Source organism: Balaenoptera musculus, chromosome 11 (assembly GCF_009873245.2).
Source record: "Balaenoptera musculus isolate JJ_BM4_2016_0621 chromosome 11, mBalMus1.pri.v3, whole genome shotgun sequence".
In the NCBI taxonomy this organism is placed as follows: domain Eukaryota; kingdom Metazoa; phylum Chordata; class Mammalia; order Artiodactyla; family Balaenopteridae; genus Balaenoptera; species Balaenoptera musculus.
The window spans coordinates 52,821,383-52,845,231 of record NC_045795.1 but is presented as its reverse complement, the minus strand read 5'-3'; the positions used below and the strand labels follow the sequence as shown (position 1 = coordinate 52,845,231).

The following is a 23,849-nucleotide window of genomic DNA, read 5'->3' as shown; positions in this document are numbered from 1 at the left end:
AATATTATTCAGTGATAAAAAGGAATGAGCTATCAAATCAGGCAAAGAAATGAATAAACCGTAAACCCATGTTCTAAATGAAAGAAGCCTGTCTGCCAGGGTTATATACTGTTTGATTACATTTATATGACTTTCTGGAAAAGCCAAAACTCTACAGAAGATAAACAGATCAGTGTTTGCCAGGACTGGGGGGCAGAGCGATAGAGGAAGGTTGAATAGGTAAGGCAGAGGGGATTGTTTAGCTTGGTGAAAATATGCAGTATGATACTGTATTGGTAGATACATGACACGATGCATTTATCAAAACCAATAGAACTTTACAGCAGAAAGAGTGAACCTTAATGTATGAGAAATTTTTTAATAAAAACATCACTTAGGTAGTTGGAGCATCCCAGGATGTAATGACAAATAAATCTAACTATATGACAAAGGAATCTAACTGTATTACAAATGTATGAAACAATCTCACTGAGGTGGATAGGGGGAAAAGATGCTGACCTAAGTAACTCTGGAAATTAGTGGAATCTGTAAGGCAAATGCACAAAAGCAGTGTATTTCAGTTGATAAAGTTGTTTCCATGGAAGCATGTAACATAATACATGTGTACTGGAATTGAAGAATTAAGTAAATGGATGGCAGATGGTGGGAGCCCGTTTTCCCACTGTTGGAGTTGGAGGTTACAGATGAGCAAGAGAAGGCTAGAATGATCCATGTGGAAATGGACTAAAGTTGAAGACATCACTAAGAACTTACACTGAGCTTAAGAGAGAGAGAAATATTTATAGATATGTGTATATACATGATTGCACAAGCCTCTTAGATAGCCTTATCCACCAGAGGGCAGACAGCAGAAGCAAGAAGAACTACAATCCTGCAGCCTGTGGAATGAAAACCACATTCACAGAAAGATAAACAAAATGAAAAGGCAGAGGACTATGAACCAGATGAAGGAACAAGATAAAACCCCAGAAAAACAATTAAATGAAGTGGAGATAGGCAACCTTCCAGAAAAAGAATTCAGAATAATGATAGTGAAGATGATCCAGGACCTCGGAAAAAAGAATGGAGGCAAGGATCGAGAAGATGCAAGAAATGTTTAACAAAGACCTAGAAGAATTAAAGAACAAACACCTAGAAGAACTAAAGAACAACCAAACAGAGATGAACAATAAAATAACTGAAATGAAAAATACACTAGAAGGAATCAATAGCAGAATAACTGAGGCAGAAGAATGGACAAGTGATCTGTAAGGCAGAATGGTGGAATTCACTGCCATGGACCAGAATAAGAAAAAAGAATCAAAAGCAATGAAGACAGCCTAAGAGACCTCTGGGACAACATTTAATGCACCAACATTCACATTATAGGGGTCCCAGAAGGAGAAGAGAGAAAGAAGGGACCTGAGAAAATACTTGAAGAGATTATAGTCAAAAACTTCCCTAACATGGGAAAGGAAATAGCCACCCAAGTCTAGGAAGTGCAGAGTGTCCCAGGCAGGAGAAACTCAAGGAGAAACATGCCAAGACACATAGTAATCAAATTGACAAAAATTAAAGACAAAGAAAAATTATTAAAGGCAACCAGGGAAAAACAACAATTAACATACAAGGGAACTCCCGTAAGGTTAACAGCTGATTCCTCAGCAGAAACTCTACAAGCCAGAAGGGAGTGGCACAATATATTTAAAGTCATGAAAGGGAAGAACCTACAACCAAGATTACTCTACCTGACAAGGATCTCATTCAGATTTGACAGAGAAATCAAGCAAAAGCTAAGAGGATTCAGCACAATGAAACCAGCTCTACAGCAAATGCTAAAGGAGCTTAGCTTCTCTAAGTGGGAAACACAAGAGAAGAAAAGGACCTACCAAACAAACCCAAAACAATTAAGAAAATGGTAATAGAAACATACATATCGATAAATACCTTAAATATGAATGGATTAAATGCTCCAACCAAAAGACGCAGCCTCACTGAATGGATACAAAAACAAGACCCATATATATGCTGTCTAAAAGAGACCCACTTCAGACCTAGGGACACATACAGACTGAAAGTGAGGGGATGAAGAAAGATATTCCATGCAAATGGAAATCAAAAGAAAGCTGGAGTAGCAATACTCATATCAGATAAAATAGACTTTAAAATAAAGACTGTTACAAGAGACAAGGAAGGACACTACATAATGATCAAGAGATCAATCCAAGAAGAAGATATAACAATTATATACGCACCCAGCATAGGCACATCTCAATACATAAGGCAAAAGCTAACAGCTATAAAAGAGGAAATCGACAGTAACACAATAATAGTGGGGGACTTTTAACACCTCACTTACACCAGTGGACAGATCATCCAGACAGAAAATTAATCAGGAAACACAAGCTTTAAATGACACAATAGGCCAGATAGATTTAATAGATATTTATAGGACATTCCATCTGAAAACAGCAGATTACACTTTCTTCTCAAGTGCACACAGGACATTCTCCAGGATAGATCACATCTTGGGTCACAAATCAAGCCTCAGTAAATTTAAGAAAATTGAAATCATATCAAGCATCTTTTCCAACCACAACGCTACAATGAGAGTAGAAATAAATTACAGTTAAAAAAACGTGAAAAACACAAAACACATGGAGGCTAAACAATACTAAATAAGCAAGAGATCCCTGAATAAATCAAAGAGGAAATCAAAAAATACCTAGAGACAAATGACAACGAAAACATGATAATCCAAAACCTATTGGATGTTTATAGCAATATAATCCTACCTCAAGAAACAAGAAAAATCTCAAATAAACAATCTAACCTTACACCTAAAGGAACTAGAGAAAGAAGAACAAACAAAATCCAAAGTTATTAGAAGGAAAGAAATCGTGAAGATAAGAGCAGAAGTAAATGAAATAGAAACAAAGAGAACAATCACAAAGATCAATAAAACTAAAAGCTGGTTCTTTGAAAAGATAAACAGGACTGATAAACTTTTAGCCAGACTCATCAAGAAGAAGAGGGAGAGGACTCAAATCAATAAAATTAGAAATGAAAAAAGAGAAGGTACAGCAGACACTGCAGGAATACAAAGCATCCTAAGAGACTGCTACAAGCAACTCTATGCCAGTCAAATGGACAACCTGGAAGAAATGGACAAATTCTTAGAAAGGTATAACCTTCCAAGACTGAACAAGAAAGAAATAGAAAATATGAACAGACCAATCACAAGTAATGAAATTGAAACTGTGATTAAAAATCTTCCAACAAACAAAAGTCCAGGACCAGTTGGCTTCACAGGTGAATTCTATGAAACATTTAGAGGAGAGCTAACACCCATCCTTCTCAAACTCTTCCCAAAAATTGCAGAGGAAGGAACACTCCCAAACTCATTCTACGAGGCCATCACCCTGATACCAAAACCAGAGAAAGATGTCACAAAAAGAGAAAACTACAGGGCAATATCACTGATGAATATAGATGCAAAAGTCCTCAACAAAATACACGCAAACAGAATCCAACAACACATTAAAAGGATCATACACCATGATCAAGTGGGATTTATCCCAGGGATGCAATGATTCTTCAATGTACGCAAATCAATCAATGTGATACACCATATTAACAAACTGAAGAATAGAAACTATATGATCATCTCAATAGATGCAGAAAAAGCTTTTGACAAAATTTAACACCCATTTATGATAAAAACTCTCCAGAAAGTGGGCATAGAGGGAACCTACCTCAACATAATAAAGGCCGTATACGACAAACCCACAGCAAACATCATTCTCAATGGTGAAAAACTGAAAGCATTTCCTCTAAGATCAGGAGCAAGACCAGGATGTCCACTCTCACCACTCTTATTCAGCATAGTTTTGGAAGTCCTAGCCACGGCAGTCAGAGAAGAAAAAGAAATAAAAGGAATACAAATTGGAAAAGAAGAAGTAAAACTGTCACTGTTTGCAGATGACATGACGTGATACTATACATAGAGAATCCTGAAGGTGCCACCAGAACACTACTAGAGCTAATCAATGAATTTGGTAAAGTTGCAGGATACAAAATTAACGCACAGAAATCTCTTGCATTCCTATACTCTAACAACGAAAGATCAAAAGAGAAATTAAGGAAACAATCCCATTCACCACTGCAACAAAAAGAATAAAATACCTAGTAATAAACTTACCTAAGGAGGTAAAAGACCTGTACCCAGAAAACTATAAGACACTGATAAAGATATCAAAAATGATGCAAACACATGGAGAGATATACCATGTTCTTGGGTTGGAAGAATCAATATTGTGAAAATGACTATACTACCCAAAGCAATCTACGGATTCAGTGCAATCCCTATCAAATTATCAATGGCATTTTTTACAGAACTAGAACAAAACATCTTAAAATTTGTATGGAGACACAAAAGACCCCAAATAGGCAAAGCAATCTTGAGGGAAAAAAACGGAGCTGGAGGTATCAGACTCCCTGACTTCAGACTATACTACAAAGCTACAGTCATCAAGACAATATGGTACTGGGACAAAAACAAATATAGATCAATGGAGCAGGATAGAAAGCCCAGAGATAAACCCATGCACCTATGGTCAACTAATCTATGACAAAGGAGGCAAGGATATACAATGGAGAAAAGACAGTCTCTTCACTAAGTGGTGCTGGGAAAACTGGACAGCTGCATATAAAAGAATGAAATCAGAACACTCCCTAACACCATACAGAAAAATAAACTCAAAATGGATTAAAGACCTAAGTGTAATACCGGACAGTATAAAACTCTTAGAGGAAAACATGGGCAGAACACTGTATGACATAAATCACAGCAAGGTCCTTTTTGACCCACCTCCTAGAGAAATGGAAATAAAAAACAAAAATAGACAAATGGGACCTAATGAAATTTAAAAGCTTTTGCACAGCAAAGGAAACTGTAAATAAGACGAAAAGGCAACCCTCAAAATGGGAGAAAATATTTGCAAATAAATCACCGGACAAAGGATTAATCTCCAAAATACATAAACTGCTCATGCAGCTCAATATTAAAAAAACAAACAGCCCAACAGAAAATGGGTAGAAGACCTAAATAGGCATTTCTCCATGCAAGACATACAAATGGCCAAGAGGCACATGAAAAGCTGCTCAACATCACTAATCATGAGAGAAAATGCAAATCAAAACTACAATGAGGTATCACCTCATAGTGGTTAGAATGGGCATCATCAGAAAATATACAAACAACAAATGCTGGAGAGGGTGTGGAGAAAAGGGAACCCTCTTGCACTGTTGATGGGAATGTAAATTGATACAGCCGCTATGGAGAACAGTATGGAGGTTCCTTAAAAAACTAAAAATAGAATTACCATATGACCCAGCAATCCCACTACTGGGCATATACCCTGAGAAAACCATAATTCAAAAAGACATTCGCCCCAGTGTTCGCTGCAGCACTGTTTACAATAGCCAGATCATGGAAGCAACCTAAATGCCCATCGCCAGACGAATGGATAAAGAAGATGTGGTACATATATATGATGGAATATTACTCAGCCATAAAAAGCAACGAAATTGGGTCATTTGTAGAGACGTGGATGGACCTAGAGACTTTCATACAGAGTGAAGTAAGTCAGAAAGAGAAAAACAAATATCGTATACGAACTCATATATATGGAATCTAGAAAAATGGTACAAATGAACCAGTTTGCAAGGTAGAAATAGAGACACAGATGTAGAGAACAAACGTATGGACACCAAGGGGGGAAAGCGGGGGACGGGGGTCGTGGTGGTGATGGGATGAGTTGGGAGATTGGGATTGACATATATACACCAATATGTATAAGATAGATAACTAATAAGAACTGGCTGTATGAAAAAAATGAAATAAAAATAGTTGATAGAGTCAGAAAAAATAATAATAAACCATTTTTTTAAAATGCTAGCAATGAACAATCTGAAAATAAAGTAAAAAAGCAATTCCAATTATAATAGCCTCAAAAGGAATAATACATTGTATATAGGAATCGATAGAACAAAAGAAGTGTAAGACTTCTCTAGGATGAACCACTCTTATGTTTCTCCTTTACTCTTACACTCATAATATTGCTGACACGAGATGTGTGGGATTTTCACATCAAGCAATTCTCAGACAACACCTAGATGTCCTAAAATTCAATTCAGTTGTGACCCTAACCATAGTTAACACAGACCTTACAGGTTAAGGGCTTAGTCTGTTACGACCCCCGCCCCCACTCACCCACACCTCAGACATCAGTTGCAAGTCCAGGTTGTTACCTGTGCTTCTGACCAACTGGCTCTAAGTCACAGGTTCCCTTGCCCCCTCCTTGAGTTAAATTAATTTGCTAGAGTGGCTCACAGATCTTGGGAAAACAGTCTACTTACTAGATTACTGGTTTATTACAAAGGATATTAAAGGGTATGAATGAAAAGCCGGATAAAGAGATACAGGGGGCGAGGTCTGGAAGGGTCTCAAGCCCAAGAGCTTCTTTCCCTGTGGAGTTGCAGTGTGCCACCCTCCCAGCATATGGGTGTGTTCACCAACCCAGAAACTCTCTGAATCTTGTGCTTTTGGCATTTTTATGGAGGCTTCATCACATAGTCATAATTGATCATTAACTTAGTCTCCAGCCTCACACCTCTTCCCAGAGGATGGAGGATGGGGCTGAAAATTCCAAGCTTTAATCATGGTTTCATCTTTCTGGTGACCATCCCCCATCCTGAGGCTGTCGAGGAGACCACCAGGAAATGCCTTATTAGAACAAAAGACACTCCTATCACCCAGGAAATTCCAAGGGATTTAGGAACTCTGTCAGGTACCAGGGTCAACGAGCAAATATTAGAGACAAAGGTACTCCAAGTGCTCTTACCACTTGAGAAATTACAAGGGTTTTAGGAGCTCTGTGCCAGGAATTGGGCGCATATATATGTTTTATTTCACACTTGTGCACTAAAAACTACAACACATTGTTAGAAGAATTTAAAGCTCTAAATAAATGGAAAGACACACAGGTTATTTAAAGACTTAGTATTAGGATGGGAAATTGACATACAGATCCAATGCAATCCCTATCAAAAGTCCAGCTGCCTTTTTATAGAAATTGACAAACTGCTCCTAAAATCCAAATGACAAAGCAAAGTTTCCAGAATAGATAAAACGATCTTGAAAAAGACCGAACTTGGTGTACTCACACTTCCCAATTTCAAAATTTACTTCAAAGTTACAGTAATCAAGTCTGTGTGGTACTGGCATAAAGATAGATATATACACCAATGTAATAGAATTGAGAGTCCAGAAATAATCCCATATATCTATGGTCAGTTGATTTCCAACAAGGGTGCCAAGACCATGCAGTAGGCAAGAATTCTTTTCAGCAAATGTTGCTGGAACAACTCGATAGCCAGGGGCCAAGGAATGAATTTGGACCCCTACCTCATATCATATCCAAAAAATTAACTCAAAATGGATAAAAAACACAAATGTAAGAGCTAAAACTATAAAATGCTTAGAAGAAAACACAGGTGTAAATCTTCGTAACCTCTTAGATACTACACCAAACACAAACAACCAAAGAAAAGCTAGATAAATTGGACTTCATCAAAATTAAAAACATTGTGCTTCAGAGGGCACCATCAAGAAAGTGAAAAGACAACACACAAAATGAGAGAAAACATTTGCAAATCACATATCTGATTAGGGACTTACATCTCAAGTATATAAAGAACTCATAACTCAGTAACAAAAAGGCAATTCTATTTAAAAATAAGCAAAGGATTTGAATACATATTTCTTTAAAGACAATATACAAATTGCCAATGAAAGCACATGAAAAGATACTCAACGTCCTTAGACATTAGGGAAGTGCAAATCAAAAGCACAATGAGATACCTCTTCACACCCGCTAGGCTATTATCCAAAGAATGGACAATAACAAATGCTGGTGAGGATATGGAGAAATTGAAACCCTCATACACTGCTCCTGGAATGTAAGTGGAGCCACTATGGGAACAGTTTGGCAGTTTCTCAAAAAGTGAAACATTGAGTTAGCATGTGGCCCAGCGGTTCCACTCCTAGCTGTATACCCAAGACATGTGAAACATATGTTCTCATTAAAACATGTACACAAATGAATGTTCATAGCAACATTATTCATAACAGCCAAAAAGCGGAAACAACCCAAATGTCCATCAGCTGGTGAATGGTTAGGCAGGTATGTGCATACAATGAAGCAGAATATTACTCAGTCATAAAAAGGAGCACATTACATAAAAGTGAAATACTAATGCATGCTCTAAGAGGAGTGGAACTCGAAAACATTATAAAGTTAGACACAAACAGCCACATACTGTATGATTCCATTTACATGAAATGCCTAGAATACGTGAATCCACAGAAACAGAAAGTAAATTAGTTGTTGCCAGGGGTTGGGAGTCGGGAAAATAGGGAATGACATCAATGGGTATAAGATTTCTTTTTGGGGTGATGAAAATGTTCTGAAATTAGATATTTATGAGGGTTGTTAAGTCTTGTGAATATATTAAAAACACTGAATTGTATACTATGAAAGTAAATTTTATGGTACATGAATTATACATTAATTTTTTTAAGTGGGGAAAATGGAAAACAAATAGAAATAAAACATTCATCCTGAGTCTTAAAAATAAAACATTATATTTAGTATCTATTATTTTTTAGTACCAGAAAAAAATACTGAATTTGAAATGTTTTAATATGAACTCGAAAGCCATTTGCAGCAATTCTTTTTTTAAAATTTTTGGACATGCCACTTAGCTTGTGGGATCTTAGTTCCCCCAACCAAGGATTGAACCCAGGCCCTCGGCTGAAAGCACGGAGTCCTAACCACTAGACTGCCAGGAAATTCCCAGCAGCAATTTTTTTTTTTTCATAAGAAAGTCATAATAGTGCCATGAGATTGCTTAATTTGTTTCTTTTGGTTCTTTAAGGTTTGAATGGCATGTTTGCTTCTTTACAGAAGGGAAAGTTGTCCATCTATCCTCTTTTCTTCATCTGGCCCAGGTTCACACTCAGGCACAATGAGATACTTGTCTGTGCCTCTGTCCAGGGCTTAGAGAATAGATTTTCTCATTCTTTCTATTTCTATGTCTTTTTTTCTTTTTCTTCCCTCCCCCCCTCCCTCCCCCCTCCCCCCTTCCTTCCTTCCTTCCTTCCTTCCTTTTTCTTTCTAAACCCCCTCCTCCCCCTTCCTCAACTTTCTTATACAGATGTGACTTGTGTATTCCTTGTTTTCTTCTCTTTGAGCCTTGTTTATCATGGCTGAACATTTATGGATCCAGAGATATATGCTTCTATATTGAAAGAGTCTCTCAGTCTATTGGTAGGTTGCTAAAGGATGAGCAGCTAAAAGCTTGTTGAGTTTTACGCATTTTGAGTTTGAAACCCCTGAGACATCAAACTGGAAGTGTTCGGAGGCATAGTAGTATATGAGAAAGAATTACATACAGTGGCAGAGAACTCAGGAGAGAGATCTGTGCTTGAGATTAGACTTGGAAGTCATTAGAGAATTGTTCTTACTGTAATCTTTCAATATTAAACTCAATACATTTCTTAAAGCAGTTGCCACAGGATTTTTCATCCACTGAAGTACTGAATCCTTTGGCAATGGGGATATGATGAGTGTTTTGAGGTTTACCCTTGAAAACTTTATCCTGAAGAGGAAGCTTGGTATGATGGGAGACAGGAATTTCTGTTAAGGAAACCTTGATATATCTATGCATATTTATGAATATTTGTTCTCAACAACTAGGCCTGTGGGATTGCTTAAATGAAAAAGAAAATAAATGTTTTCAGTTGGAGTCATGTGGACAGAAGTCAGATTTCAGTTGATTGAGGAAGACGTTGGAAGGAGAATCTGTATAAATTATTCCTATGCTTAGCGGTTGAGAAGAGATGAAAGAAGATTGTAGGAATTATCCGTTGTTAAAGGTTAATGAACTTCTTGTTTTTTAAAATTGAGGGAGTTAAATATGTTTGTATACTAAGATGGTAGGATCAGTAGAGAAGGAAAAGTAAAAAATGGAAGAATGAAAGGAAATTGTTACGGTCAAAGTTCATATGAGAGACATAAGGAATAGGATGTATAGAGAAGAGCTGGGGAGTTAGTTAGCCTTGGATGTGGAAGGGTCATCAGTTTTACTGAGGTAGAAGGGAAAGAAATGAAGGGGGTAGATTCAGATATATTTTGGGCGGGCGAGCATCAAGAGCCGTGTCATCAGGAGGTAGCTGTGTCTTCATGTCTGAGGAGTCAGAGTCAGGACACTGAGCTAATAGAAAGTAGGGTGTCTGAGAGGTGGCTTGAGGTTTGGAATAGCAGTTGAGGAGGCACAAGAGGAGGGGCTCTCTTCTGGGCTTCCTGCAACCACCTACACATTTAGAAACTCACTAGAAGAACTCACAGGACTGTTAGCTGTACTCATGGCTGAGGTTAATTATAGCAAAAGGACACACGGCAGGATCAGCAAGGGAAAAAGACTCATCCGGTAGTCTGGAGGAGTCCAGGCACAGGCTTTCAGAGTTATCCCTCCCAGAGGCGAAAATGACGGGCTGCACAGAACATGCTCCTTCCTCCAGCAATGAGTGTGGAACATGTGCATAGTGTTTCTGTCCAGAGAAGCTTCCTTAAGACTCAGAGTCCAGGGTGAGGGTAAAAGGGCGGTCGTTATGCAAGCACTGTGCTGCACAACCAGCCACAATTACCAGAATTCCATACTCCCAAAAAGATAACAGGTATTCCCCTAAATCACATTGTCTGCAAAAACAATTCAGGCAAGTTGGTATAGCAGGAGTTCAATACCCCATCCCCAACACTCAAACACACAAAACAACCTTATTGATATAATCAGGATCCAAAACTAAATTCCCAAAGGCCAGCTAAGGGCTAGCCCTGTAACTAGGCTCTTCTTAAGAGTATCAGGCCTGGTTTATTAATACTTTTCTGCACAGTCACTAAAGGTCAAGCCTGATAATTACCCCAGTTTCTAGTAGTGCCAGTATGCATGACTTCGTGGTTTTGTAATTTTCTCTATTGGGGCACCTCAAAGTAGCGGGGTAGAGCAATTTAGTTGTTAGATTTATCCATATTTCGGGTCTTGAAGGGACTGAAAGTACTAAAGGATGGGGTGAGGAAGCAGCAACACGGTAGACAGAGGATAATGATGAGACAGCTAAATTTAGAGTAGAATTTGGAGGTGTGCTCTAGCCTATAGAGGAAAAGAGAAAGCAAGGCAAGGTGACTGTTAGATTATGAGAAACTCAGCAGACCCAAGCAAGGGGTTTGCCTGTTGGTGCAGGGGTCCAAGGTTGGGACATGGGCTTCTCTAACTTATATAGGCTAGTGAAAATCAGACTTATTGTCAATTCAATTCTATATATATATAATTTTTTTTTTGGTATCTTTATCTCACAAAGAAACCTCATCTCGTTTAATCTCCTATTATGTTTTAGTTGAAAACAAGCTTCATATATACGTGTGTGCTATGAATTCTGTGTTCTTAAAAATAATGTTTTCCAGGGGTTATAAAATCCTTTTCTAATATACTAAGTTTTCTTCCGTTCTTTGCTTGCTCTTTCATCAGAGGATACTTCTGACAAGATGGATGGTAAGAACTTCCTTTTCTAATTCACCTAAAAAATTTTATGGCTCTTGGATTCTACATGATACCTTTGTTCGTTCTCTTAAGTTCTGAAAATAGGCTGCTTATTTGGCAGCACTCTTAATGTGAAAATGGCTACGTAATTCTCTGATTTAATTTTGGGTTAATCATATCTATTTTGGGTTTCTCAGTTTACTCAAATACTAGGTTACTCTTTGTTATAAGTTAAATCAATTTTCTTAATTTTTTTTACCTGAGCTCTTAGAATATTCTTGATTTCTTAAGTCTTTCTCTGAAATATTAGATTCAGAAGAAGGGAAAGGAATCTCATAAGTCACTTGATTCAGTTCTTTAGTTTAATAACTCTGATACAGAGAGAGACAAATGACATATTTTACAGATTCATATGGTTATTTATGAAAATGAAATGTAAGTCACAGATGCTGTCTTTCAGAGAGTGAGTTTTAAATTAACATTTAATCAAAATTGAACTTACTTTGAGCTATGCCTTTTTAATTTCAGTATTTAGTTTATCTTTAGTTGCTTGATCCAGTATGGTAATTTTTATCTGTATGGTATTTTTGTCTAACACTAGACTGTGTATTATCCATACTTGCCCTTCACTTCATCAGATACCATAATGTTATCTAAGAACTTGAGCTTTTTTATAAGAACTTGTAAGAAGATCCTGAATCTGTAAGTCACAGTATGAGATCTAGAGAAAATGGAAAACTGTACGTTTTTCTGTCAATTATTACATAAACTCTGAAATTGGTATATCTTCCATTCTGATGAAATGGAAGATTTATTTAATCTTGGGTTGGGTACATGAGTGTTACTTATAATTAGTCTCTGTGCTTCTGTGTGTGTTTAATGTATTTCATAAATTTAAGAAATTATTAAATGAAAGAAAACCTAACCAAGAGATAGTTTCTATATTTCAGACCATTCAATATCACTTCTAACACTGAGATTCTAGATCCTTTAAAAACAAATTATTCTCCCATTCCAGATCAAAATGTTTTCTTTTGTGGGTTAGAAACATCAGCCTATTTGAGGAATCACCTGTGTTGTGTGATGTGTTACTCTCACTGATGTTTAATCCTGTGTTTTAAAAAAAAAATCTATATACACACACATGGAGAAACATCTGTTATTGCCCTATAGTAGTAGTGAGTTTGTTTTTTTTTTGGCCGTGCCGTGCGGCTTGTGGGATCTTAGTTCCCCGACCAGGGATTGAACCCGGGCTCTCAGCAGTGAAAGCATGGAGTCCTAACCACTGGAGTGCCAGGGAATTCCATTTACTTGATCATTTTTGCTAGTTTTCATTGACGTCTTAGGGAGTACAAAAATTTTTGAATAAATAGCTAATGGATTGATAGGTCTTTGTAATGCTTTGGTGAAAATACTGGGTTAATGAGACCTAGGTCATGGATTTGATTCCCATGTTTGTCAATTAGTTTTCTAGTTCTTTTACGGACTACCTTTTGAAAATGCACAGAAAGAATTCTTACATTGGAAAGATCTATAAAAATCTTCGTTTTGGAGAGAGCAATGAAAGTTGCATCTTTCTTGAGTAATTAATTTCTCTAATTTTCTTCACCATTTAAAATTTTAAGTATGAAGTATAGCAGACAAATGGGTTTGTTATAGAATTTTGCTATTTTTAATTGTCTAGTTTTAACCTTTTTTGTGCTATGAGTCATTAGGTTACCTCAAATTTTCTTTTATCTCAAAATGAATCTTTTAAAAGCTAATTTAAGGCTATCGAACTAGAAATTTTTTCTTTTGCCCTTTTGTTTTCGTTGGGTGGGAGGCGCGAGGAAGGTTTTAACATCAGCATTGGCAGACTTTGTTGAAATGTTATTGTTTTATTTCTCTTATTTAGGAACAGCATCTGAAGATGGTAAGAATTATACATTTTGTTAGTAACACAAATACCTCTACATTAATATTTTCATTGGTAGGAATTAAATATTAAAAACTAAAATAGGCTAATTTCTTTGCAAATCTGTATAATTTGCGAGCTGTGGTAGCTTTTACATTTCATGTTTGGTTGTGTTAGTTATACATGTGGATTTTTTTTTAATCCTTCATCCTGGAGTTTTGCTTTGTATCTTGGATCATCTCATGCTAGAAAAACATAAATGCTTAACATGTTTAACAATATCTAGTATAAAGTTACATAGTTTCATTTTTTTCTTGTAGTGACATTAATGCTTTTATTTTGTGTTTTTGTTTTTTAATTTATGCCAATTCATTTATACTTTGGGAGTGCACGTGCCATTGCTTTATCGTCTTTAAATATCCTCAGCATTTAAATGCATTTATTTTGTCAGCTTTTAAATGTATCTTTGATTTTGAATCAGTGACTGGAGAATTGCATATGACTTGAATTTGGGATTACAAAAACCTTGCTAGATATAATACTTTATTTTACTGAGCCAGTTTACCTTTTAAAAAATTATTTATTGCTTTTGAATTTGTAGAAAGGAAAAAATTCAGTTTTTATATTTATCCTGCCTGAAGGCTGTCTTATTAAGCCTCTGATATGAAACACATTTTTTTTTTCTAAATTTTACATGGATGACATTTTCTTGTGATACACGGCTAAGTAGATTTAACATTTTGGAGGTCTCATACTTACTCTGATATATTTGAAATATTTTCATATTTTAAGTTTTAAACTAGAGTACTAGTTTCTGGCACTGTGGCATTGTAATTTAGAATGGTAGTATCAAAATACTTAATTTATCCTAATTTTGTTGTACTGGATAAATTCTGCATTTCAAAAATAATAATTTTTTTCTATTTTACTTCTTAGTCAGGAGAACATTGTGTCCTATTCTAAACAGACTCTGTAAAAGGGTGAAAGTCCTGAATTATGGGCTTTTTAGGGGCCTCAAAGAAGTTGATAGAATGCTAGGATCTACCAACTGTACTTCTCCTTTTGCTTCATTTTATTCCTAGTTCCTAATTCTCTTATCTTCCCTCACTCATTTCTTAATTTTGTAATTTTTCCTTACTCTTTAGTGTATGTTTTCCTAGTTAATATTGCCATATTAGGCTAGCCCCTATATTGTTGGGGTTTTTTAAAAATTTATTTTGTTTATTTATTTTTGGCTGCTTTGGGTCTTTGTTGCTGCGTGCGGGCTTTCTCTAGTTGCAGTGAGCGGGGGCTCCTCTTCGTTGTGGTGTGCAGGCTTCTCATTGCAGTGGCTTCTCTTGTTGTGGATCACGGGACACGCAGGCTTCAGTAGTTGTGGCACATGGGCTCAGTAGTTGTGGCACACAGGCTTAGTTTCTCTGCAGCATGTGGGATCTTCCCGGACCAGGGCTCGAACCCATGTCGCCTGCATTGGCAGGCAGATTCTTAACCACTGCACCACCAGGAAAGTCCCCAGCCTCTATATTGTGATTGCCCTAAAAGTTGTGCCTTTTAACTAAAAAGTATTTTGAGTCCTTCTTTATGATCATGTTTGGTATTGGTTCTGATGTGATAGTGATTGAGACTGTTGCTTGAGAATACCAAAGTACCTGCTAGTAATATATTTTTGTTTTTTCTAATGACAGTTTACTTAAGCACTTTGGTAAGCATTATCTCCTTTGGTTCAAGAGCTCTAGAAACATCTTGCGGCTTGGTTTTGTGGAGGGGGATGAGGCAGTAGTAAGAGAAAAAAGGAACGCAACTTGGAGGTAGAGAAGGAAATGTGTGTAGAAAAGTGCCATCTCTTTGAGGATTGGTATTTCCTCAAATAATTTTATAAATGAAATTGGTTAGTTGGAGGAAGAGAAGAGTAAACGTGTCCATGTTCATCTGTAGTAATCTCATGTTTAGCACAGGATATAAAAAGATGAGATATTTTACCTAGTATTGTATCTTCTTGCAGATCTCTTTAGAAGTACATTTTCAGTCAGAAAGATTGTTTGTGTTGTTGTTTCCAAGATTAGCTTGTATTTTAAACTACAGGGTGGATTTGAGAATAAATTAAATTTCATGGAAACTGAAATTTTAAAATTGGAACTACCAATTAAGAATAAGTGCATGCCTGTGGTAATTATCTTAATTATAACTCTACTTTACTGGACTAATAATATCAAACTGAGAATGGAGATCTTTTAGTTTGACTTTATTCTTACCCGTAAAGGAAAGTTAGCTTATCGTGCAACACGTAAAAAGCAGTATGTATTTTTAAAATTTTAAGAGAACTATAATCTTATAATCTGTAAGTGAAGGTTACATTATTACAGAATTTAACAATACTTGAAAAGCACACCCAATTAGAAAATTATAGTGAGATTTTTTTCCTCATTACTAAATATTATTATAGAAAAAAGTCTTTAATTATGTAAATAATTTTATTCCTTAGGCCGGGTGAGAGCAAAGCTTTCAGCACCACTTGCTGGTATGGGAAACTCCAAGACAGATTCCAGAGGAAGAAGTCGAACAAAAATGGTGTCTCAGTCACAGCGTACGTATTGCCTATTAGTTCTCCCATATTTCTAATATGTTAGGATAAGCGTATTCCTTGTATGTTACTGTATGAAGAGATTGACCAATGGAAAAAGACAAAACTAATTTCAAAAAAGACAAGCCATATACTGAGTTCTTGTTCTGTACTTTAGGTTCATCATCACCTGACAAAAATGAAGGTATTTTTTTTTTCAATGTTTTGGGTCAGTTGTTGTGCATGTTTTGGAATTTTTGGAGTGGGTGTTGTCTTGTCTTTGGTGTGTTATTAGGGCTGCATCATTGATATCTGCACTTAGAAAGAAAAACTTCATCTGCTATACAGACTTTTGCATGGAGATATTTTAAATAGCACAAATCTTTTAACATTAAGGTTTTCACAGTCTACTCAGAAACTTGTAAATGTGGAAAATTGTGCTTTTTAGAGGCAAAATAATTGCCATATGTTAGCATCAGATCTGGTTGCATCTAGCTAATGTTGTTCAAGGGCAGATATGTGGTATCTTTGTACTTTCCCTAAAATCTGTTAGAATGCAGTTAGCATTTTTGGCAGGTATATACTGATTCATAAAGAGGAAACAAATTGAAATGACCAGTTTTGTTATATTCCTTTTTAAATTTAAGATTTATATTTTTGCAATTTCATTGGAAGCTGAGTTTCTTATAAACACAATTATTAAAAAGCACAATTTTGAATTCTAGGTAAAATGAATGATCCATTCCTATATATTCCAGAATAGTAATATATACACTTACGGCATAATTAATTTAAAAGAGTTCACATTCCTTCTTTATCAAGAGATTTTCCTTAGCACATACCTCTTAGAACAGGAATTTTTTCTAGGGAGGTAATTCTGGGGTTCTTCTATATACTTGGCCATTTTGGAAAGAAATAGATGTAGCTATCTTCCACTATTGTTTAGGTGACTCTTCCAGGATATAGATGCCCAATTTGTCTGTTTTTTTAACTTGATTCTTGAATCGTGGAATCAGAGAAAGGAGCTGGGCTTAGAGGGGGTCAGGGCAGTGATTAGACAAGTCCGGCCTAGCAGATTCTCCTCTTTACAAAGTCAAAAAATCTAGACAGAGTAATGATGGGAGCACTCAACAAGAGTCCTAAAAATAAGCAGAAATGCTTAGTAAAATTAGTTTGCAAATTGAGGGTTATTTACAAATAGGAAAAAATGGCAAATGCCCTCTGGGTGAGAGCTCTTCTCCCAACCAAATTAGGACTAGATCATACCACATTCTTCCCTGATCTTGTGTATTTTTAGGGTAACTGTTAAAGTAACTTAATCTTTAGGAGTATAGCATAGTAGTTTAGAGCCTTGCTATTCCAAATGGGGTACCCAGACCAGCATCAGCATCACCTGGGAAATGTACAATCTCATGCCACCACAGATCTATTGAATTCAGTCTTTAACAAGATCATCAAGTGATTTGTGTTACAATCAAGTCTGAGAAGTGTTGATTTAGATCATGGATTTGATCCATGGCTTTTCCAGGTTATTTAAAGTTGCTGTATTTCTATATACTTCTACTGTAACCAGTAAAATGAAGAGGATAATCTCACAGGATTGTTGTGAGAATTAAATTAGTATTTTGCCTGAGCACAAAGTATGTGCTCTATATTTTAGCTGGTGAAATTGATGTCCTTGTTTTTCTTAACCTAATGTCAACTGAATTTTATACTCCTATTGTGCACTTCTTTGTTGTTATTTCTTATGGCCTTCAGGAAACAAAAATAATGGTGAAGTTAGGAAATTTAAAGCAGAAAGAAAAATAAAGGTAGCAACCAGAAACTGTCTGTATCCAGCATCTTAAGGATAAAACAATTTTATATGAGATATTTTACTGAGTTCTCTTCTAAAGTAATACTAAGACTGAACTCATGGCAGAGATTCAAAGTGCTTTGTGTATGGTTTTTTAATATATTACTTAAGGAACTCCCTTTTAAGTATATTATAACTACTGATCACTTCAAGAGAATATAGAATAATTTTTTTACATTTGGTTTTTCACTTTGAAACCCAATCCACAATACTTGCAATCCTCTCCTAGAGTGTGAGAACATAATGATAGATTTTTAGACCTAGTAGGATTTTAAGATCAGAAGATGTTCCCACTATAAAATCACTTAGATTTTAAATCATATTGGTGAGGTTTTTGTTTATTTGCCTGCTTATTTATTTGAATGACTGTTTTTTTCATTTCAAATTCTTTTGAAAAAAGATATTGTGGCCTTGTATAATTTCATGCAAGTTTCTTTACACATATTTGCACAGAAATATTGCTGTGCTCTCCATCTTCACTTTGTTGTGAAGTAATTCATTAGGGTTTGCATGGTCTTTTCCATATTTTTATATCACCATTTAGGAAAAAAAAATCTCTTGGGTCACAGCAGGTATGTTCTGATGGCTAACCAAAAATAAATAAAAACAGACCCAGTGGAGAGACTTCCAGACTTAAATGTTTACGTAAATATTGTGTCTTTTGTTGTTGGTAGTGACTGATTATGTACAAATGATTGTACAGCCTGTCAGAAATTTTGTCTCTCCACCCCACCCCTCTACTGTTTGGTTTTTTTTTCCCTGTGTGTCTTAAGAAAGATAAAACCTGTAGCTTTTTCATGTAATTTTTCTTCAGCTAGAAGATGTTGTAGTTCTTCCTTACCTGTAGTTTTAAATTAAATGTTTAAATTATAAAAATTTAAACATTTAATTATTTAGATTTTAGGCTATCAATAGAAGAAAAGCTGAAGAATTTACATTTACTTTTGCACCTTCATTTCATCTGCTTTGTACATGAGTGTCTGATTTCAGTTTATCAGCTAAAAACTACTAAATGTTCTGCTTTTGTTACAGACATCAATGGTTTTGGGATTTTTTTTTAAAGTTTGCTTTTTTTGCTTTAGAATTTTTTATTTCCTAAGAACTGACTAAAGCTTTCTTATTTCCATCTGCCATTCATTTTAAATCTGCTTCTTCCCTCTTCATGGATTATAACCCTTACCCTAATTCTGCCTTTACACTTGTTCAGGATCACAATCTGCTAATACCATTGGTGGTAAGAATATATAGACTTTATGTGTGCATCTGTTGTTTGATCACCTATTTTCATTATCAAGAATGGGTTCTATTCAGCAGAAATTCTTAACATTTAATATTATATCATTCTGTAGCCATTATTGGGGTAAAAATCACCAGTTATGATTTTTCTTTGACCTGTCCTTATTTATTACCAAAACCCTGGGTTTTTAAAATTATCCATGTTGATGCCACAGGTGTAAACATTCAAAAACAAGGAGCTTTAGTAATGCCTTGAAAACATCTCATAAAAAGTATAAAATGGTAATTTGAAAACTTTAGGCAGCACAAGAGAAATTAGGTATCTAATTTCAAATTTCATAAATTATTTTCTAGTAGCATGCTATTCCCTAGGTACATCATACTCTTTTTCATCAACTATGTGGTTTTCCTAGAAGAAATAATTAGCCTTGGTAGTTCTTTTGCTGGAGAAAGAGCCTTGATATTTTCTTCTAAGTATAAATAATTCCAAAATGGGTTGTAGGCACTGGAATTAACACGCTGTTGGTGGGGGCCGGGGGAGGGGCTGCGGGTAATGATTAACACTGCCAATTTTATTTCCCAGGAGAGGGCATGAATGAATTTAAATATATAGAGAGTGAGCTTGCATAGTTTTGATAAATTCAATAAATCTAGAATAGGTAGCGTGATTACTCTGCTTCTATACTGTATGTTTCCTCTCTGCTGAATAGATCCACATTTCAAGGAATTCTCCAGTCTCCTACCAACACCGTCACCCCCTAAACTTACATTAGTTTTAACAGAATAACGTGTTGTATGTGTTCAGTTCATAATTTACTCTTTTTATATTGTTGCAAGTGTTCCCATAAAATATTCCATCAGCTTATCTTGCATTGTGAGTTTGTAGCATGTTGGGTGTTTGGGTGTTTTGGTGTGTTTGTTTAGTTTAGATGCTGCATGGAGAAAATAGGTGTCTTGTGAGTATCTCTAAGGTTATAACTGAAAGAAACTTGATTTAAAGATTCTTCACCTGAAATATCATGAAACAATTCAAATGAGTCATCATTTTAAAGTACACTTGTATAATTTCCCTGCAACAATTTAGAATTCCTTCTACACAGATAATAAATTGCTGATGTCATCGTAAACATTGATTTGTTTTACAGTATTGCTATAACCAGCGGAAGATGAGTTTCATTTTGTGTGCTAATAAAGTTTAGGAATTAAGCATGAGTTTAAATTGTATTCAGGAAGACCATGCCAAGAAAACGGTAGCCAGGGTCACAGATTAGCAGCCCATGAACCACATTCAGCCTGCCTCTATTCATGTATTATTTGGTCTACACAACATGATAAAAATCAGGAAATGTCAAAGCTTTCATTTAAAAAACAAAAAAGTCCCAAAATGTAGCCAGTATTACCTCAAGACAGAGCTGGCTTGAACTAAAAAGTCACCACTCCCTGCCTCACACTCAGCACTGCTCCCTGGTTGATGTTCCCTGCTTGTCCCCATTGGCTTTGAGTCTTTAATCTTTGCTCTGTGGAAGTGAAGTGTCATTGGGTAAGATTACACCAGGTGAGCAGTGACTGTGGAGAAGTTCCCAACAAAGAGGAAATGTTGCTTTCATGAAGTTTTATTTAAGTGCAAGTTTAACTTTTATAATGCTACCATCCAGAATCTAGAGTTAAATTATACCTTGGAGTTATCTAGTTCATTTTCCTTTTCAATGCAGACAAAAATGTTTTGATTGACAAGGAGCTTAAACACTAACGCGTGCAATTCTAGTTTAAAAGCGTGTTTCTTAACTTTTTTTTTAACTCTTACCCCAATCTCTGAGATTTTGTCCAGCTCCCTTTCTCTATCCCTGACCACGTATCCTTTGTCTTCCAAGACTGAAAATCACTGGTTTAGAAGGGGTCTGCCGCCTTTGACATTTATTTGCCCATTAGTCGTGTTTTACCCTCAGTATACATCTCCTTGGCAGACCGGCCACCCAAGACCCCTCTGCTATTTGAAGGCAAATAGCAAAATGCAAGTTTCTTTTTCAGCTGGCCCAACTTTGTAAACATTTAAAATTAAATCTTGTAAAAATTTAAAAATACACATAGTTGCAAGATAACCTTGTTATGCCCATTCAGAGGCATCTCAGCAGGCATACTTTTAACAGGAAGCACATTTTCATTACCATATTCTTAACAAAAATAATAACAGTAATAGAATTATTAATTTTTTCCTTTTAAATGTATAGCTTTAATATATAGCATTTTAACATATAGCTTTAGCTGCATGAAATGTATTGTTAGATAAGTTATTTCTTTGGAAATCTTTTCTACTATTTATGTTCTGAAAATCATAATAGTGTTGTCCTTATTAAACATAGCATCTTATACTCCCCAAACTGAAAATATATTTACATGATTTACCATTCAATCCTAGTATATATAGTATACCTTTTTATTCCAGGTTTTGAGTATATATAAACCTTCCTCAGTCTAATTCCTTTGAACTTAGAACTGCCATTCTATCACAGTTTTCTCAGGTGCACTTCTTGAATTTTTATCCTTTCAACAAGTTCTCTTGGAGTTCACATCTTAACATTTTTATGTGTGTTTGGTGTTTAGCTGGCAGCCGGTCTGGGTCTCCGGGCAGAGTTCTGACCACAACAGCCCTCTCCACTGTGAGCTCTGGTGTTCAAAGAGTCCTGGTCAATTCAGCCTCAGCACAGAAGAGAAGCAAGATACCACGAAGCCAGGGCTGTAGCAGAGAGGCTAGTCCATCTAGGCTCTCAGTGGGTAAGATTTTTGTGCAAAACTTGGGACCTTGTATTTCTTTAGTATTTCAGGCATTGAAGACTTCAATTTAGGCACTTTAAGTTAGAGGAAAACAACTTAAAATTCAAGGACAACTGAAATATAGGTTAAAAATGGAATTAGATATCTTATCTTGAAAGTATAATTCATTTATATTTTAAATCTTTTCATTTTAGTAAAATATCATTTTACTCTTCTAATCACATACAAACTAGAAGACTGTATTCAAGAATTTTAACGGTATTCCTGGTAATGCTTCATCAAGAAAAATTTCTTCTCAACCTTAGAAAAAACTTATTTATTAGTTTTTAAGAAAGAAAAGAATAGGGACTTACCTGCTGATCCAGTGGTTAAGACTCTGCGCTTCCACTGCAGGGGGCATGGTTTCGATCCCTGGTCGGGGAACTAAGATCCCGCATGCTGCATGGAGTGGCCAAAAAAAAAAAAAAAGAAAGAAAGAAAAAAAGAATAAAACCAAAATATCAAAAATACAAACTCTATCTCCTGTTTACTCCCCTTCTGTGCTGCTGTTGCTTCATACCAGCCCGAAGCAGTCGTATTCCTCGACCAAGTGTGAGTCAAGGGTGCAGCCGGGAAGCCAGTCGGGAGAGCAGCAGGGATACGAGTCCTGTTCGCTCTTTTCAGCCCCTTGGTAAGTGTTTGGGCAGGTGTGAGGCAAATTGCTTTCCTGTTGTGTTCCTACCATCTGATAACCTCAACACACCCTGGATTTAGTTGATGATTTCTTCAACTGTATCTTTTCCTCTATCTCTTTTCTGTCTTTTTGAAGACAGTCAGAAGGAAATTGTATGTTTGGGCAATTCCTTTGACATTTATCTGTCTTAAATGAGCAAGTTAGACATTGGATAAACAAATTGCCTTCATAATCAAGTAAATATCATACAGATTTAAACTACAGAATATTGAATTCAAGATTTTTCTTAACAAATCTCCCTATAAAATTTAAGGACAATATTTAAATATTTACTCTTAAGTGAAATATGGACTATTTAGTTTGATAAAAATAAAAACTTTTGTCCTTTGTAGCAGAAATATTAACATTTCACCTTAGATATTTCAGATTACTAGAAAGAATGCCACAAAATAATATATGAACTACTTATTAAAATGGGAGGGATTAACATTTTTACAGTATTTTACAATTTAACGTTTCTCATGCATTAGCTTATATCATGTCATTGCTGTGAAACCTGTCTGTCCCTGATTATAGAGATTGTATTATACCCTTGATTATAATACTATATTTACCTCAATTATAAAAATATTAAATGATTTTTTAAAAACTAAGTATTTTAGAGTAATTGGAGAGGCAGAATTTTTTATGTTGAAAATCTTTAGAATTTCTGTGTGGTCCTCAGCATTTTAACTAATACTTTGTTTATATGCACTTACCTATAGCCATTTCAGGTTTTTTCTTTTAATTCCATAAAATGTAGGTTATTGTAATACTTAAGAGAGTTGCACTTCAGACTTTGTGACACTTAATGTAGAGCATAGTTCCACTCATTATTTATTGGAATTATTATTTCCTTCAATAGACACATTAGTATAGAATTTCTAGAGGTTAATTTCTAGTTCTTTGGGCCATTTGGCTCAACTATATCACTACTAGACTATCCTGTACTGACCCTTTGAGCTAGGAACTCAGGCAGGGGTATCCTCAACCCTTGTTTGTGTTCCAGTCCCAGGTGCCAAAGAGTTTCCTTCTGTACTTTGCCAAAGGTAGATTTAGTTCATGTACAATATACAGTAGGCTTAGTCTGTAGAGTATCTGTGTATGTGTGTGTATACATGCACACACACATACATATACATATATATATGGTACATCCTCATGCATATATGTTTAAAAA

The 23,849-nt window shown here is 35.7% G+C and overlaps 1 protein-coding gene across 1 annotated transcript in view; it reads left to right on the top strand.

The window, feature by feature from the left end:
- CLASP2 (cytoplasmic linker associated protein 2) overlaps positions 1-23,849 on the top strand; it is a 176,983-nt gene that overhangs the window by 98,515 nt on the left and 54,619 nt on the right. The window contains 7 exon segments of the mRNA XM_036868146.1: positions 11,629-11,652; positions 13,535-13,552; positions 16,017-16,118; positions 16,273-16,299; positions 19,157-19,183; positions 21,787-21,957; positions 22,520-22,627. Coding sequence (XP_036724041.1) covers positions 11,629-11,652; positions 13,535-13,552; positions 16,017-16,118; positions 16,273-16,299; positions 19,157-19,183; positions 21,787-21,957; positions 22,520-22,627 — 477 coding nt within the window.